General features: G+C 35.9%; 1 protein-coding gene across 8 annotated transcripts in view; it reads left to right on the forward strand.

Annotated features, from left to right (window-relative positions):
- TRIM37 (tripartite motif containing 37) overlaps positions 1 to 17,334 on the forward strand; it is a 146,663-nt gene that overhangs the window by 64,803 nt on the left and 64,526 nt on the right. For all 8 annotated transcript variants that reach the window (XM_086686827.1, XM_086686825.1, XM_086686824.1 and 5 more), the window contains exons 13-17: positions 6,506 to 6,685; positions 10,352 to 10,466; positions 11,362 to 11,577; positions 12,814 to 12,950; positions 16,346 to 16,431. In XM_086686827.1, coding sequence (XP_086542953.1) covers positions 6,506 to 6,685; positions 10,352 to 10,466; positions 11,362 to 11,577; positions 12,814 to 12,950; positions 16,346 to 16,431 — 734 coding nt within the window. The remainder of the gene's footprint in view (positions 1 to 6,505; positions 6,686 to 10,351; positions 10,467 to 11,361; positions 11,578 to 12,813; positions 12,951 to 16,345; positions 16,432 to 17,334) is intronic.

Raw genomic sequence — 17,334 nt, forward strand, 5'->3', positions numbered from 1 at the left:
AAGTATTGGCAAGAATATATAGAAATTTGAAGTCGTGTACCTTCCTCATGGGAATGTAAAACAGTAACTACCACTTTTGTAAACTATTTGGTGATTTGTTAACAAGCTAACTATACACTTGCTACATGACTTAGCTAAGCCACTTCTAGATATTTACCCAAGAGAAAAGGGACTGTATGTCCACACAAGGATTTTTACTCAAATGTTCATAGCAGCTTTGTTTGTAATAGCCAAATAGAATCAACTCTAATTTCAATCAACAGCTGAATAGATAAATAAATTTTGGTGTGTCCCTACAATGGAATACCACTGAGCAATAAAGAGTTATGAACTATTGATACATGCAACAACGTGAATGGTTTTTAAATTATTTGTGAAAGAAACTAGAATATGTATATATGATTCCACTAATGTAAAAACTCTAGAAAAATGCAAACTAATCTGTAGTGACAGAATGCATGTATATAGTTGTTTGGAGATGGAGGGACAGACAGGGCTGGGGTTAGGTGGAGGAAAATGGTAAGGAAGGGAGCACAAAAGGCAGAGGAAACTGGGAAAGGATGTGTTTTGTATCTTGGTTGTAGTAATGGTTTAATGGGTATGTATTTATGTGTATGTGTGTATACATATAAAAATTACCAGATTGTGTAACTTTCTTTGTTATACTTCATTAAAGCTATTTATTCAAAAAACAAACAACAATGAGAACTTAATTGGTCTGTCTTGCACTTTGTTTTTTTTTTGTGGGTGTGTGTTTTAAATTTTAGAGAGCAAGTGTGAGGAGGGGAGAGGGATAGGGAGGGAGGGAGAGAGAGAGAGAGAGAGAGAGAGAGAGAGAGAGAGAGAAAGAATGAATCTTAAGCAGGCTCCGTGCTGAACCCAACAAAGGGCTCGATCCCACAACTCTGGGAACATGAGCTGAGCCAAAATCAAGGGTTAGATGCTTAACCAACTGAGCCACACAGGGGCCCCTAATCTGTCTTATACTTGGAACGGATGCTTTACTCATGTGTTGATCATTTAGAAAATAATAATTTACAGGGGCACCTGGGTGGCTCAGTCGCTTAAGCGTCTGACTTCGACTCAGGTCATGATCTCACAGTTCTTGAGTTTGAGCCCTGCATTGGGCTTTGTGCTTACAGCTCAGAGCCTGGAGCCTGCTTTGGATTCTGTGTCTCCCTCTCTCTCTGCTTGCACTCTCTCTCAAAAATAATAAACATTAAAAAAAAAAAGAAATTAATAATTTGCTAAATATACAGTTGACACATTTCATCATGTGATATTAAAGAATTACATTCATTGATATTACCAGTTTTTATCAGGAGAGTCTTCAAGTATTAGAAAACTTTTTTTTTCTTTTTAACGTTTATTTATTTTGAGAGAGCTGGGGAGGAGCAAAGGGACAGGGAGAGAGAATCCCAAGTAGGCTTTGCACCGTCAGTGCAGAGCCTGACACGGGGCTCGAATTCACAACTGTGAGATTATGACCTGAGCTGAAGTCTAGAGTCAGACCCTTAACTGACTGAGCCATGCAGGTGCCTCTGTTAGAAAGCTTTTAAGCTCACGTAGCACCTCCAGATTTTCCAGAGTTAGGACTTTTTTATTTGAAAGCTTGTGTTTTGTCATTGGCAACCAATATTGGAAGTTTTTTTCTTTAGATGTTTTGGTCCAGAAAATGTCTGCCAGATATCCACAACTGAATAACCATTGTTTATTGTTGTTCTTTTAATTTGATATTACACAAAAAAAGTGACTAGTGAATTTACAACTAAGTTAAAGTTATTTACCCAAGACAACCATTGTACATGACTATACAGCAAAAGTACTTTATGTATGTGTCCCATTTTGTGACACCAAGAGGTGAGATTTAATAAACTGTATCAATTTTACTACTTCATCAAAAACATTCCTGAGACACACTGGCATTTTGTTTCACTGTCTGAAAGTGTGTAGTACTGAATAATTTAATGACTTTAGTGGTACATTAAAAACAAATTTTTTTAATGTTTATTTTTGAGAGAGAGACCAAGAGACAGAGCATGAGCAGGGAAGGGGCAGAGAGAGGGAGACACAGAATGTGAAGCAGGCTCCAGGCTCTGCGCTGTCAGCACAGAGCCCGACACAGGGCACAAACCCACAAACTGCGAGATCATGACCTGAGCCAAAGTTGGAAGCTTAACTGACTGAGCCACCCAGGTGCCCCTTTACTGGTACATTTTTAACTACTGTTCTTCTGCACCATTATTCCGAATGTCCTCACAATGAAAGAGGCACACAACTTAATATTACGATAATGGTTTGACATTTTGGATCTCTAATAGGACCATTTAGGAGCTGACCCTTGGGCACACAGATTACATTTTAACAACTTCTGACATAGACTAACCTTAATGCAGAATATTCTTGCCCCTACTGGGGAGTCAAACTATGAATAATGCTAGTGATATGGAAAGGATTCTGCCTTTGAATTATAAGTATGTTTTAGCTGTTGGCTTTGCTTCAAATCTCCTGTGTGATCTTTAGCAGTGGACTCACCTGTACTTTCTTTTTTTAATGTTTATTCATTTAGAGAAAGAAAGAAAGCACCTGCATGTGCCTGAGTGAGTGTGGGAGGGGCAGAGAGAGAATCCCAAGCAGGCTCTGTGCTGTCAGCGCAGAGCCTGACTCGGGGCTTGATCTTACTAGCTGTGAGATTATGACCTGAGCCAGAATCAATAGTTGGCGCTTAAATGACAGAACCACATAGGCGTGTCTCTAACCTGTGTTGTTACTATAACAGCTAACATCTGCTATGTATTTACTTTATGCCAAGCACTGTGCTTTATAGTACCATTTTTCTTTACTATCCCCTTGTGAGCTGTAGGTTATATTATTAGTCCCATTTCACAGATGGTAATACAGTGATGGCTCAAATTATTCACTCAAGATCGGCATTGTTTAACAGCAATCGGTTTAACACAGACTTTTTGGTTTCTGTATTGTTGTTAACGACCAAGCTGTTTTGATTCTCTGAAATGAGCCATTTTGGTTGGAAAGTGGTTGATCGAGGGCAGAATTATAAGCATCTCAGTGATTACAGGATTTTGTTTGTGTCCCTGTTGCTACCATTAAATCTTGGGCCTCTCCTCATCTCTTGATTAAGCTATTTCTTGATCTATCTCTATTTCTTGCATTGGAAAGTTTCCTTTCTCTGTTACTGATAGGTAGATTTTGTGACATTTCTATTGCCTTTGGTACTGATTTTATTTCTGTGCTTGTATTGTTGATCATATACACTTCAGGAACCTAAAGTTCACATTGTCTTATAAACAGCAATAAATGTTATCAGTGATAATGAAACATTCAGGATACTGAGGTTGAAAAAGATTATGATTCATATATTTGTTAAATATTATCTAAATACTTTAGCGAGACCTTTCTATTCTGATAAAATGACATCTTATTATCTGTTAATTCTCTTAACACTTCAATAAACCTAGAGGAGAGTTTTGAATACTTTTTCATTAATATTAAAATGTCATTCAGTTATGGAATTCAGAATTGAACAGTGAAGTAGTTTGCCAAAATATGAAATAAAAACTTAAATCTTTGTGTCATTATCTAGTATATTTTAGTATCATCTGGGATGCTGCAGAAGTACTATCATAATTTCATTATGCTTAAGTATCTCTCTAAAGGTGTGTTGGCATACACGTGTATAGACTTTCAGAGAATATTTGCATATGAGTGACATCCTGAAATTGACTCTACAGTCCTTGCTGAGTGCCTTGTTTTAGAGAAGGGAATTTCTTTGAGTTGCTTAAGGAAAGAGTTGAATTTTTCCTGGAGGAGTAATTAAATAATTCTAAAATTTTTAAGTGAACAGTTATTATATTCAGAGCCTTCAGTTTGGTAGAAGGAGTATTCAAATTTAAGGTTTTAGTTTTATCTAAGATTGGGGTTTAGATGCTAAGTTAAGTATTTTAATTTGGATTAATTCCCACATTTGTTAGAAATACAAGTATGTATTTGTCATGATTTTAAAGAACTAAAGCTGGTAAAGGAACTTCTTTCATACATTATATGGTTTTTCATACAGTGTGAGTTTTTACTTTTTTCTGTTGATCTTTGTGCTCGCTTTGGCAGCACATATACTATTGATCTTAAACTTTTATCTGTTTTGAACCCAGATGTATTTGACTATCTGCATTAATGTATTCTCCCCCAGATTTTCAATATTCTTGATTGTTTTTCTATGTATTTTGAGTTTTTCACTACTCATTTTAAAAATAGAAGTAACAAGTTAATATTGTAGAGGTGAAATTCATGTAACATATAATTAACCATTTTATTTTATTTTATTTATTTTTAATATGAAATTTATTGTCAAATTGGTTTCCATACAACACCCAGTGTTCATCCCAACAGGTGCCCTCCTTAATGCCCATCACCCACCGGGAGCTCCCCTCCCTCCCACTCCCTATCAACCCTCAGATTATTCTCTGTTTTTAAGAGTCTCTTATGGTTTGGCTGCCTCCCTCTCTATCTTTTTTTTTTTTTTTTTTCCCTTCATCTCCCCCATGGTCTTCTGTTAAGTTTCTCAGGATACACATAAGAGTGAAAACATATGGTATCTGTCTTTCTCTGTAGGACTTACTTCACTTAGCATAACACTCTCCAGTTCCATCCACATTGCTACAAAAGGCCATATTTCATTCTTTCTCATTGCCACGTAGTATTCCATTGTATATATAAACCACAACTTCTTTATCCATTCATCAGTTGATGGACACTTAGGCTCTTTCCATAATTTGGCTATTGTTGAAAGTGCTGCTATAAACATTGGGGTACAAGTGCCCCTATGCATCAGCACTCCTGTATCCCTTGGGTAAATTCCAAGCAGTGCTATTGCTGGGTCATAGGGTAGATCTATTTTTAATTTTTTGAGCAACCTCCACACTGTTTCCAGAAGTCAAGCTTTCACTTTTTGCAGATGACATGATATTATACATGGAAGACCCAATAGACTCCACCAAAAATCTGCTAGAACTGATACATGAATTCAGCTATTCTCAGAATACAAAATCAATGTACAGAAATCAGTTGCATTCTTATACACTAATAATGAAGCAACAGAAAGACAAAGAAACTGATCCCATTCACAGTTGCACCAAGAATCATAAAATACCTAGGAATAAACCTAACCAAAGATGTAAAAGATCTGTATGCTGAAAACTATACAAAGCTTATGAAGGAAATTGAAGAAGATATAAAGAAATGGAAAAACATTCCGTGCTCATGGATTGGAAGAATAATTAACCATTTTAAAATATACAATTCAGTGGAATTCAATGCATGTAGAGTGTTGTAAACCATCACCTCTTTCTAATTTCAGAGTGTTTTCATCACCCCAGAACACCCCATACCTATTAAGTAAACACTCCATATTCCTTTCTTCCCCTATACCTAGATAAATATAATTTTGCTTTTTCTGTCTCCATGTATTTGCCTATTGTGGCTATTTCATATAGAAGATCCTATAGTCGGACCTTTTGTGTTTGGCGTCTGTTCACTTAGCATGGTGTTTTCAAGGTTTGCTCATGTTGAAGCATATACCAGAACATCATTCCTTTATATGACTGAATAATATCCAATTTTAAGTATATACTTCAATTTGTTTATCCATTCATCTGCTGATGGATATTTGGGTTGTATGCAACTTTTGGCTATTATGAGTAATCCCGTACAGTTTCTATATGGACATATGTTTTTGTTTCTTTTGAATATACACCTAGTATAGAATTGCAGGATTATATGGTAATTCTGTGTTTATAACATCTTTGGGGACTTGCCAAGCTTTTCCACAGTGACTGCACAATTCTGTTTTCTACCAGCAGTGTATGAGAGTTCATATTTCTCTACATCCTCACCAATATTTAATAATTTGTCATTTTTAATTATATTTTATTAGCATCCCTGTGAGTAAGTACTCACTTTTGCTTTTGTTAAAGCAAAAGTAACTTTGAAAGTACTATTTTTTACAAAATTTATTTATTTTTTGAGGTGCTGTTTTATACCTGCTATATTGGTAAACATGTTTTTTAAATTTTTGTTAAGTTTTTAGTTACTTCTTTTAAGAGAGAACACAAGTAGGGGAGGAACAGAGAGACAAGGAGAGAGAGAATCCCAAGCAGGCTTTGCAATGTCAGCACAGAGTACAATGCGGGGCTCAAACCTACAAGCCATGAGATCATGACCTGAGCTGAGTTGGATGCTCAACCAACTGAGCCACCCAGGCACCTCTATTGGTAAACATTTTTAAGAGGGAAAAAGGACCTGGTGTCAATCATTTTGTCGGAGCCCATTACAAAACTGGTGTCTTTATAAATGATAGTCATTTCTGAAAGAAATGTAAGTGTCAATAAATTTTTTCTCAGGTAATTAATGACCTATTTAGTGTTTCAGTATGTTTGTCTTCTATTCTTGTTTATTAACTCTGTATTAATAGTCTGTTTTTCAAATTTAGGTATGAGTATCGTGTAGAGATGGTTCATCAGTCCTGCAATGATCCTACCAAAAATATCATTCGAGAATTTGCATCTGACTTTGAAGTTGGAGAATGCTGGGGTTATAATAGATTTTTCCGTTTGGACTTACTTGCCAATGAAGGATATTTGAATCGGCAAAATGATACAGTGATTTTAAGGTAATAGGAAACATTTGATATTGTTTTTATCATGGGGGAATAATGTCATCAGAACTTTATTTTGAAATTTATTCATTTAACAAACATGAATACTGAAATTCATACTAACTATAATCCTATTAGGTTTTTAAGTGTTTCTTTTCAGAAGTCCTGTATAGTGAGTAATATAACTTAGAAATGTGCTTGACATCTAGTTAGTAATTCCATAGAAAGGAAACTACTACTTTTTTTTTTTTTATATTTATTATTTTTGAAAGAGACAGAGTGCAAGTGGGACAGGGGCAGAGAGAGAGAGAGAGAGAGGGACACAGAATCTAAAACAGGCTTCAGGCTCTGAGTTGTCAGTACAGAGCCCAACACAGGGCTTGAACTCAGGTACAGTGAGATCATGACCTAAGCTGAAGTCGGACACTTAACCAACTGAGCCACCCAGGCACCCCAGGAAACTACTGCTTCTTATAAGTAATGTTCCATTTACTTACCTATTGAACATCTAGCAACCTCCCCATTTGGAAATATAAAAATATTGAGGAATCAAGTGCTTATTTTTTTCAATTGACATTGTATATTATATGTGGGTGACTGGTTTTACAAGCTTAAATTCACAAAATAATTTTCAGTTTCTTCCAGATAACACCAAATTAAAAGTAAGGAAATAGAAATGAAAATTCATGAAAACAAATTAAGTGATAAGTAGTTGGTGTGTTATTTGTAAGAAAGGACAACATAAACTGACTATAAAACCGCACAGCCCTGTTTAATACTGGGGAACCCTGTATAAGTCAGACATTTTGGAGCATCATTACATGATGTTTTAATTTGATGATGACAGTGAGAGCTTGAGTATTAAAAAAGTAAATTCAATTATGGTTTTTTGTTTTTTTTTAAGTTTATTTATTTTGTGAGAGACAGCAACTGGGGGAGGGGCACAGAGAGCCCAATGTGGGGCTCAAATTCATGAACTGTGAGATCATGACCTGAGCTGAAGTCAGACACTTAAGTGATTAAGCCACCCAGGTGTCCTGATTCAATTATGTTTTGAACAATGTTTAACAGTTTAAGGAGTTTCCATGAAAACCATTTTCAGAGCATTTTCCTTGGGATTGATTTGGTATACTCTTAATTTCCACTTATTCTGAGCTCTTTGATTCAGAGCATGCTGTAGGAGTTGCTGTTGTATGAACCTTTACTCGTATGTGTTCTTCATAACCCTTTTGGGAGAATGAATAAGTGATAAAAGAGTATTGCATTTTCAGTGTAGGAAAAAAGATTCTTGTTTTTGCCTTCATTTGGGGAATTATTTTAGTTCCATTTTATAACCTTTCAGGGTTTTGTTATTACTATTATTATTTGCCAAAACAAATAGTTTATTGCTGTTCCATACTTACTATAGGGAAGATAGCAAAATTATTCAGCCATCAATTTGACCAGCCTACAAAAGGGCCTTTAAAAAAAAAAATGTTTATTTATTTATTTTGAGAGAGAGAGAGAGAGAGAGAGGGCAGGAGAGGGGCAAAGAGAGAGGGAGAGAGAATCCCATGCTGTCAACATGGAGCCTAATGTGGGGTTCTGTCCCACAACCCTGGGATCATGACCTGACCTGAAATCAGGCATCAGACACTTAACTAAGTCACCCAAGTGCCCCAAGAGCTTTTTTTTTTTTTTTTTTTTAAATCCTTAGTCCTCTCCTTATTGGGAGTCATAGTAATGTTGAATCTTTCTGGTGGAAATCTGTGTAATAGTTTCTTTTTTTTTTAAATGCAGTTTAGCCCAAATTCTAATTCTTTATTTAGGCCATCCCTATTTATAACAAAACTTTTACTTACAGGCTTGAATATTAGTGCAGGAACAGATTCCTATTGTAATATCTTATTATCATTTATACAGCAATGTTTACTGAGTGGCAGTGGGTTAATATTAAGAAAGAATAAGATGGATTTTGTCCTCAGGAAAATCAAGATGAAATGGGTAGATAAAAACAATTTTTTCTAAAAGATAGTGCTATAATAGCAGTATAAATAAATTGCTGTAGGATTCGTGGAGAGGAGGCTTTTAATTATCTTATTGCTCATAATATTTAATGGGAGATCGCTGAAAATTTGAACCTCAATTCAAAATTCTGAAGGAATTTTAAATGTACATATCAGAAAGTTACTTTAAGGCTTTTCTACAACTACATATGAATCAATATTCATATTCTAAAGAGAATATTTATTCTCTTTTTGTTAAATGAGAAAGTTAAGGAATTTTACCTGTTGCTTGCTTTTGTTTTGATGATACATTAACTAACTAATGATAATGTGTGGGCTTGGCTGTAGTTCATTAGGTATTCAAAGGTAATAGTCTTTTGAAAGTCTTACCAGTGTATACTGAGTAGGCAGTATCCACTTAAGCTAGTGATTGAGTGAATAATCTCTGACCTCCAATACCTGAGTATGCTTGACTGGAAATAGTTATCTGCTGCAGATCATTCTAGATGGTCAGTAGATTCCTGTACTAGCTTTAAAATGTTACGAAAAATGGAATAGTATTTAACATAAAGGTGACAAGACTGGAAAGAGGATTTGCAGGCTTCCAAGTTAGTCTTTTCTCTTGGGACTCTTCCTTTCTTTAGAAACATCTTTACATGTTACTGAAAATTTTTTCAGTATAGACTCATTTTCATTCATCTGACGTAGGTAGAGATTCTTTGCATTAGTAGGTATTAGTGTTTTAAAAGTACAGATAACTCTTAAAAGATTGAGATCCTATCACTTACCCATTAAAATCCTTTATTATACTTGTTTTTTTCCCTAACCCTCCTGAAATATGCTGTATTGTGATATATGGAGGGTTGATTTAAGCTGCTATCTGGAGGGGTTTAGAATATAGGTTATTTAGAGGATGCAACTCTTTGGGGGACAGTAAAGCAGTCCTGGATAGTTGATCCTTTAAATTATTTTTTTATTGAGGAGTAAGAAAAATGGGGACATGAGATGGAGGCAGGAAAGAAAAAAAACAGAGTCTAAAACAAACTTTGCCTATTTTTGTAGTGCCTGACCTAAGCAAGAAAGGGGAAGGAAAGCATTAGCTTCTTTCTTCCTGCATAGCATGGTCTTCCCATCTCATGATCAACAATGTATTTCAACTAGTAGTTTGGGAGCTTTAACCATGATATGTAATGTTATTTCTTTACAAAAGTATAGTTTGAATTTAGACAACTGACTTGAAGATAACTTTTTTCTTCCAAGTTTTTATTTAAATTCAAGTTAGTTAACATATAGTGTATTGGTTTCAGGAGCAGAGCTTAGTGATTCATCACTTACATATAACACCCAGTGCTCATCACAACAAGTGCCCTCCTTAATACCCGTTACCCATTTAGCGCTCCAAACCCCCCCCCCGCCCCCACGCCAGCAACCCTCAGTTTCTTCTCTATTGTTAAGAGTCTGTTATGGTTTGCCTCCCTCTTGAAGAGAACTTCTCAGAACATTACGTCATTCTAATTTGTAAACTGTATGTATAAATGGTTGATACCAGCAGCTCTGAATTCAATTTGAATTTTAGCTTTGTTGTAATGTAATCAAGTAAACTTAAAATTATAGAATTTATAGTTAATAGATTCAAGGCTTGGTTGATAATATTTTACTGTTTGGATCACGTTTCATGTGCAGTTCTTCTTTTAAGGTTTCAGGTTCGTTCTCCAACTTTCTTTCAAAAATGCCGGGACCAGCATTGGTATATTACTCAATTAGAAGCTGCACAAACTAGCTATATTCAACAAATAAATAACCTTAAAGAGGTAAGGAAAAAATGTATTATGGGTTTAGTGTTTCATATTGTGTTTTTGGCTTGATACATTTGTAACTAGATTTTGTAATTTTGTAGAAAAGTCCAATTATCTTATTCTCCCATCTACTTCCCACCTTTGAGCCTCTAATTTTACACTCTTCACAGTTTGTTAGCCATTAGCCACATATGGCTATGCAAACTTAATTAAAATAAAAAATTCAGTTCTTTAGTTGTACTGGCCGCATTTCAAGTGCTTCTATTGGGCATTGCACATATAGAACATTTCCGTACTGTATTGGACAGTGCTGCTCTCATTGAGGTAAACATTTTGTGTTTTTCTCAATGACTTGAGTATTTCTGTTTTCCATGCTGTCGTGAAGTCAAAGGATTCTAAGTTATAGAATAATTGAAAATTGCCACATCTTGAATTTTCACTATTCTTGAATGGAGCATTATGGAGGATCAGTTAAGGAATTTTTAGCTTACAGTGGTAAATTACATTATGTAAGGGATTCTTCTTTCTGCCAGTGGAAATTGAGATGGGGTAATAGGATTGAAGTGCTGAGAATGGTTAATAGAAAAGGGAGGAAATATGAATGAATACATGCTTTGAGAGATTTTTCATGTTAAGTGTACTATTTAAAACTGCTTATATTTATTGACTTTACAGTTTGCTAATTGTATGTGCAGCTTGGGCTGCATATAAGAAGAATGAGGGTAAATTGGGCAGATTTTTTTTTTTTGCCATAGATTTTTCCATAAGCAAAACCTGGAGGGAGTGAGAGAAATGGTTCAAAAATGTTTTTAGGAACATCTGGATATATCTTTTTACTGAAAATATTTTTACTGTACCAGGGAACTCTTCTTTTGACTCATGTTTATGTGTGCTGTTATTGTTTTAAAAGAGACTTACTATTGAGTTATCTCGAAGTCAGAAATCAAGAGATTTGTCACCACCAGATAATCATCTGAGCCCCCAAAATGATGACACTCCTGAGACACGTGCTAAGAAGCCTATGCCATGCACCGATATGCTTCTCCAGGATGGTCCTACTACAGCTTCTGTAAGAGATGTCAAAGAGGATGAAGAAGAGGAAAAGATTCAGAATGAAGATTATCATGTAATAATTAGACTTGTTTTAGATTCATTTTGTGCTTTGTAAGAGAAATGATAAGACCATGGTTTCCAGCATATATAGAGGAATCAATATACTGAAGGACTTCTCCATTTATTTTCTTTAGTAGAGTATGCCCTTCTGTAAATATTAAGTCAGAAGTTGAATCAAAGTGTTACAAGGCTCTAAAGTTAATTTATTATAGAAAACGTATGTTCTACCAAACAAACTGACACACATTCCGGAAAATATACAACTATACAAATTGTGGAATTAACAAATCTGATCTATTTCCATTCACTAAAACTAGTACAGTACCTTATTTTTGCATATGTAGGTAGAATCATTTAGGATTTGGGAGATAGCCAGGTTTTATGCTAGATAAACAACAACCAGAATGAGAATTTGAGAAGTGATTGTTACTGTTTCAAGTTATGGGTACCTGGGTGGCTCACTTAGTTAAGCATCCAACTCTTGATTTCGGCTCACTTCATGATCTCGTGGTTCATGGGATTGAGCCCTCGCTGTCAGCGCATAGCCTGCTTAGGATTCTCTCTCTGCCCCTCCCCCGCTCTCCCACTCTTTCTGTCAAAATAAATAAACATAAAAAAGAATAGAGTTGTAAAGTAAGACAGTGATGCAGAGACCAGCTTTTGTTGTTACAGTTGTTATTTGTAAGATAGGACACTTCAAGTATGTACTAAAATGAAGGAGCCAGTGGGGAGAGAGGTAAATTAAGGTATTGACAAAACTATTTAAGGAGATAATGGAGCACTCAGGTGAAGCAATTAACCTGTGAAAGGGGTGTTAATGGAATTAATGATGGGGTTTGGAGGTAGGGCAGGTAAAATTTGGGGGTATTTACACATAATAACCAGTGTGTTTTTCTATGCAGATAGGTGACAAGAGTTTTATGATGTCCTTGATGTTAGAGATTAGGTCGGACTACAGGGTGATGGTTTGAAATGTTACCCTATGAAGAGCCTCATTGGCATCTGCAGTGGAGTATATGAAGCATCTCTAGTCACATTGAAGGCCTAACTGAAAATGGCAGCAATAAGTTATTAGTGGAACCAGATAATGTGGTTGTGTGCTGTTCTCTAATGGGCTCAACTGCCTATGCACAGGAGAGAGAATTCTGATCATTTCATTATTCTTTGGTGCTTGGTCCATTGGCTGGATCAGATGATCAATGAGTAAAAACATTTGAGATAGAAGTCTTGTTTCTTTGCCTTGATCTAGCATGAACTTTCAGATGGAGATCTGGATCTGGATCTTGTTGGTGAAGATGAAGTGAATCACCTCGATGGCAGCAGTTCCTCTGCCAGCTCCACAGCAACAAGTAACACAGAAGAAAATGACATTGATGAAGAAACTATGTGAGTGTCTCACATTAACTGCCATAAAGCATCTAAGTAGTAATTATTAGAAGCATATTAACTAAATTTGGGCCTAAAAGTGGAGATACTCAGCATGTTTACTTGCTGTAGAGTATCTTATATAAATGAAGGAACTTGAAGGAAAGATAGTTTTCCTTCTTCACACCTCTGGGTTCCAAAGTTATCTTTAGTTTTTCTTTTTAATTTTTCAATTATTCAATTTAAGAAAAATGGAGAAAATGCTAGATAACAATTCCCATATTCCCTTTGTCCAGATTAATTCCCCAAATGTTAATATTTTGCTTAGTTCCTCTTTTCTGTATTTTATAAAAATATTTTTTGGTGAGACTTTCGAGTTAGGTGAATATACTTTTCGTTGTGTACTATGTTTCCTATGTAACTACAGTATAGTTATCAAACTCAGGATTTAACATTGATGTAATACTATAATCTGTTACCTTTTAAAAATTTGCCATTGATGTCCTTTGGTCTAGGATCCAAAGCAGTATTACATTACTTTTAGTTAAGTTTCTTTAGTCTTTAATTTGGATCACCTGATCTTTTTTGTTTGTTTGTTTGCTTGTTTATGACTTTGACACTTCAGAGTAAGAGCAGTTCTTTCCTAGCAAGCTTCAATTTGGGAGTTGTCCAAATGTTTCTTCACAATTAAATTAAGATTGTGCACTTTAGGCAGGAGTACTAAAGAAATTATGATACCTTTTCAGGACCTCATATGATGGAGTAGTGGGAGAGCACATGTCTTTTATCTCTGTACCATTAATTTAGATTATTTGGTTTAAAAAATAATTTTTTTAAATATTTGTTTATTTTTGAGAGAGAGAGAGAGAGAGGCAGAACGTGAGCAGGGGAGGAGCAGAGAGAGAGGGAGACACAGAATCCGAAGCAGGCTCCAGGCTCTGAGCTGTCAGCATAGAGCCCGAGGCGGGGCTCGAACTCCCAAACCGTGAGATCATGACCTGAGCCGAAGTCGGACACTCAACTGACTGAGCCACACAGGCGCCCCTAGATCACTTGGTTAACGTGATGTCTGTCAGGTTTCTCCAATCTGAAATTACTAATTTTTCCCTTTGTAGTTAATAAATACCCTATAGGGACATATTCTGAGGCTATAAATGTCTTCCCACCCTATCACCTGTTCCCCCCATTCCCCCACCCACCTTCCCTCTGGTAACCCTTAGTTTGTTCTCTATAGTTAAGAGTCTGTTTCCTGGTCCCCCCCTTACCCCCGTCTCTCTGTCTGTCTGTCTCGCGTGCGCCCACACACATTTTCTCTCTTTGCTCATTTCTTTTGTTTCTTTAATTCTACGTAGGATTGAAATCATATTTGTCCTTCTCTGACTTCATTTAGTGTTCATTATACCCTCTAGCTCCACCCATGTTGTTGAAAATTGCAAAACTTCATTCTTTTTGATGGATGAATGATATTCCTGTGTGTGTGTGTGTACACCAAATATTCTTTATCCATTCATCAGTCAGTGGACACTTGGGCTTCCATATCTTGGCTGTTGTAAATAGCACTGCTATAAATATAGAGGTGCCTATATCCCTTTGAATTAATGTTTTTATATTCTTTGGGTAACTAGTAGTGCAGTTGCTGGATCATAGAGTAGTTCTATTTTTAACTTTTTAAGGAAACTTCATACGGTTTTCCAGGGTTTACCAATTTGCATTCTCACCAACAGTGTAAGAGGGTACCCCTTTCTCTGTATCCTCCCCGACATCTGTTTTTTTCTGTTGATAATTTTAGTCATTCTGACAGCTGTGAGATGGTATCTCATCGTGGTTTTGATTTGTATTTCCCTGATGATAAGTGATGTTGAGCATCTCTTCATGTGTTTGTGTCTTCTTTGGAAAAATGTCTATTCATGTGCTCTTCCCATTTCTTCACTGGATTGCTTTTTGTGTGTTGAGTTTGATAAATTCTTTATAGATTTTGGATTCTAACCTATTATCTGACATGTCATTTGCAAATTATCTCCCATTCTGTCAGTTGCCTTTTAGTAGTTTTTTTTTTTTAATGTTTATTTATTTTTGAGAGAGAGAGAGAGCATGAGCAGGGGAAAGGCAGAGAGAGAGAGGGAGTCACAGAATCCAAAACAGGCTCCAGGTCTGAGCTGTCAGCACAGAGTCCAACATGGGGTTCGAACCCATGAACCATGAGATCATGACCTGAGCTGAAGCCAACGGTTAACCAACTGAGCCACCCAGGCACCGCTAGTTTTTTTTATTGTTTTCTTTGCTGTGCAGAAGCTTTTTATCTTAGGTCACAATAGTTCATTTTGCTTTCATTTCCCTTGTGAGTTCCTTAAATATCCCAAACTGGCATTGGTTAGTGTTGTTCCATATAGCACTCTCATTATAATAAGTGGGGCATCTGGATGTCTCAGTTGGTAGAATATGTGACTCTTGATCTTGGGGTTGTGAATTTAAGCCCCATGTTGGACATAGAGCTTACTTAAAATCAATCACTAAGTAAATAAGGAAATTAAAAGAAATTTTTTAATTAAAAAAATAAAATAAAGCAATAGTAGTTTTTTTGGTAGGAAAGATTTTGTGAGGACTTTGGTAGGAGGCAACACCCTTTTTCTGAAATACCATCTTAAGAAAACAGTATTGATGGGGTGCCTGGGTGGCTCTGTTGGTTGAACAGCTGACTGACTCTTGATTTCGGCTTAGGTCATGATTCCAGAGTTGTGGGATTTAGCCCCGCATTGAGCTCCACACTGTATGTCAAGCCTGCTTGGGATTCTCTGTCTCTCCCCCACTCGCATGTACACTCTCTCTCTTTAAAAAAAAAAAAAAAAAAAAAAAAGTAATCATATATGTTAATTTGATCTTTTTTTAACCTTAAAGGTAGTGTTTTAAGCCTAATTTCTTACCATTAAGTTATAAATTCTTTAAAGCTATATAGTTCCTTTTGCTTACAATGGTTCTCATATTTTCTATTTTAAAAATTAAACATTGGGGTACCTGGGTGGCTTAGTCAGTTAAGCGTCCGACTCCTGATTTCAGCTCAGGTAATGATCTCATGGTTTGTGAGTTCAAGCCCTGCACTGGGCTCTGTTCTGATAGGGAGGAGCCTGCTTGGGATTCTCTCTCTGCCCCTCCCATGCTCACATTCTGTCTCTCAAAATAAATAAGTAAATTTTACAAAAGAAAAATGTTGCCAACCATCTCGGTGTTTTTGAAAGGTAGTTTGAACATTAACACTACCATGATAATATTAAAAGTCCTTTTCCTCATTTCCGTATTGAGAAATAGCATGTCTTACTTTGTAGGAGAAAGCTATGCACTACTGTTTTAAAATTCATCGAGGTGTGACAAATGTTAATTGTCCTTACTGTATAGGAATGATGAATTTTGTATATTCTTAGGTCAGGAGAAAATGATGTGGAATACAACAACATGGAATTGGAAGAGGGAGAACTTATGGAAGATGCAGCTGCTGCAGGACCACCAGGTACAGAGGCTAAGATGCACAAGCTGTTCTGTCTTCTCTTTCCTCTTCTCTATCATATTTTAATATATGGCAGCCACTGCTCTATATAGCTTGTGGTATTGGAAGTGCTATATATGTATATAACATTGTATATTGGAAGTGTCAATATATATTATGTATCTTAGAGTGTATACTAATGGTATTTAAAACAGCAATAATAGCTAACATTTGGTAAGTGTTCTTACATACCAAGGATTGTGCGCAAGCACTTTTATATGTACCTTTTCTCATTAATTTCTCACATTCTGTGAGATAGATTTTAATATTATCTACTTTTTATAGCTGTACAAACTGGTATGTAGAGAATTTAAGCAACTTGCTCTCATTCACAATTTAGTAAATGAAAGAGGGATTTGAGTTTTGGGTTTGTCTGAATCCATAGTTCTTGGTCTTCTCTACGGTTATGTATTAATTATCCTTTTTATGATATTTGTCTTGTTTGTAAATCTAATTTAACTATAGAATAATCTGAATAGATTCATGGACTGTGACTTACAAAGGACTTTTTGAGAGCTCATCTTATGCATTGAAAAAATTTGAGATTTAATTGCCTAGGTCACATAGGTAGCTGTTGGTAAAACTAGTCTAGAGCTCCATATCATCTTTTTCTTAGATTCCGATTTTTGCCAAACCACACTGTTCTTGTTGGGATGAAGTGGCTCAAATGCTGAGTTTTTCTCTTGTGTTCTTGGACCTGTTTAATTAAGCATGCAAATCTTGGCTAAAATAATTATAAGCTAGCTTTGTATTGCTATTTATTGATGTTGCCCTTGGTACAAACACTGGCATATTCTGTGGCGTGTTTGGATCTCTGAAGACCTCTTAAACATTGGAAGCCTTGCAACTTCCACCCATGCTTTGTAC

This window comes from Puma concolor, chromosome E1, assembly GCF_028749965.1.
Source record: "Puma concolor isolate L17-30 chromosome E1, mPumCon1.1.hap2, whole genome shotgun sequence".
NCBI lineage: Eukaryota > Metazoa > Chordata > Mammalia > Carnivora > Felidae > Puma > Puma concolor.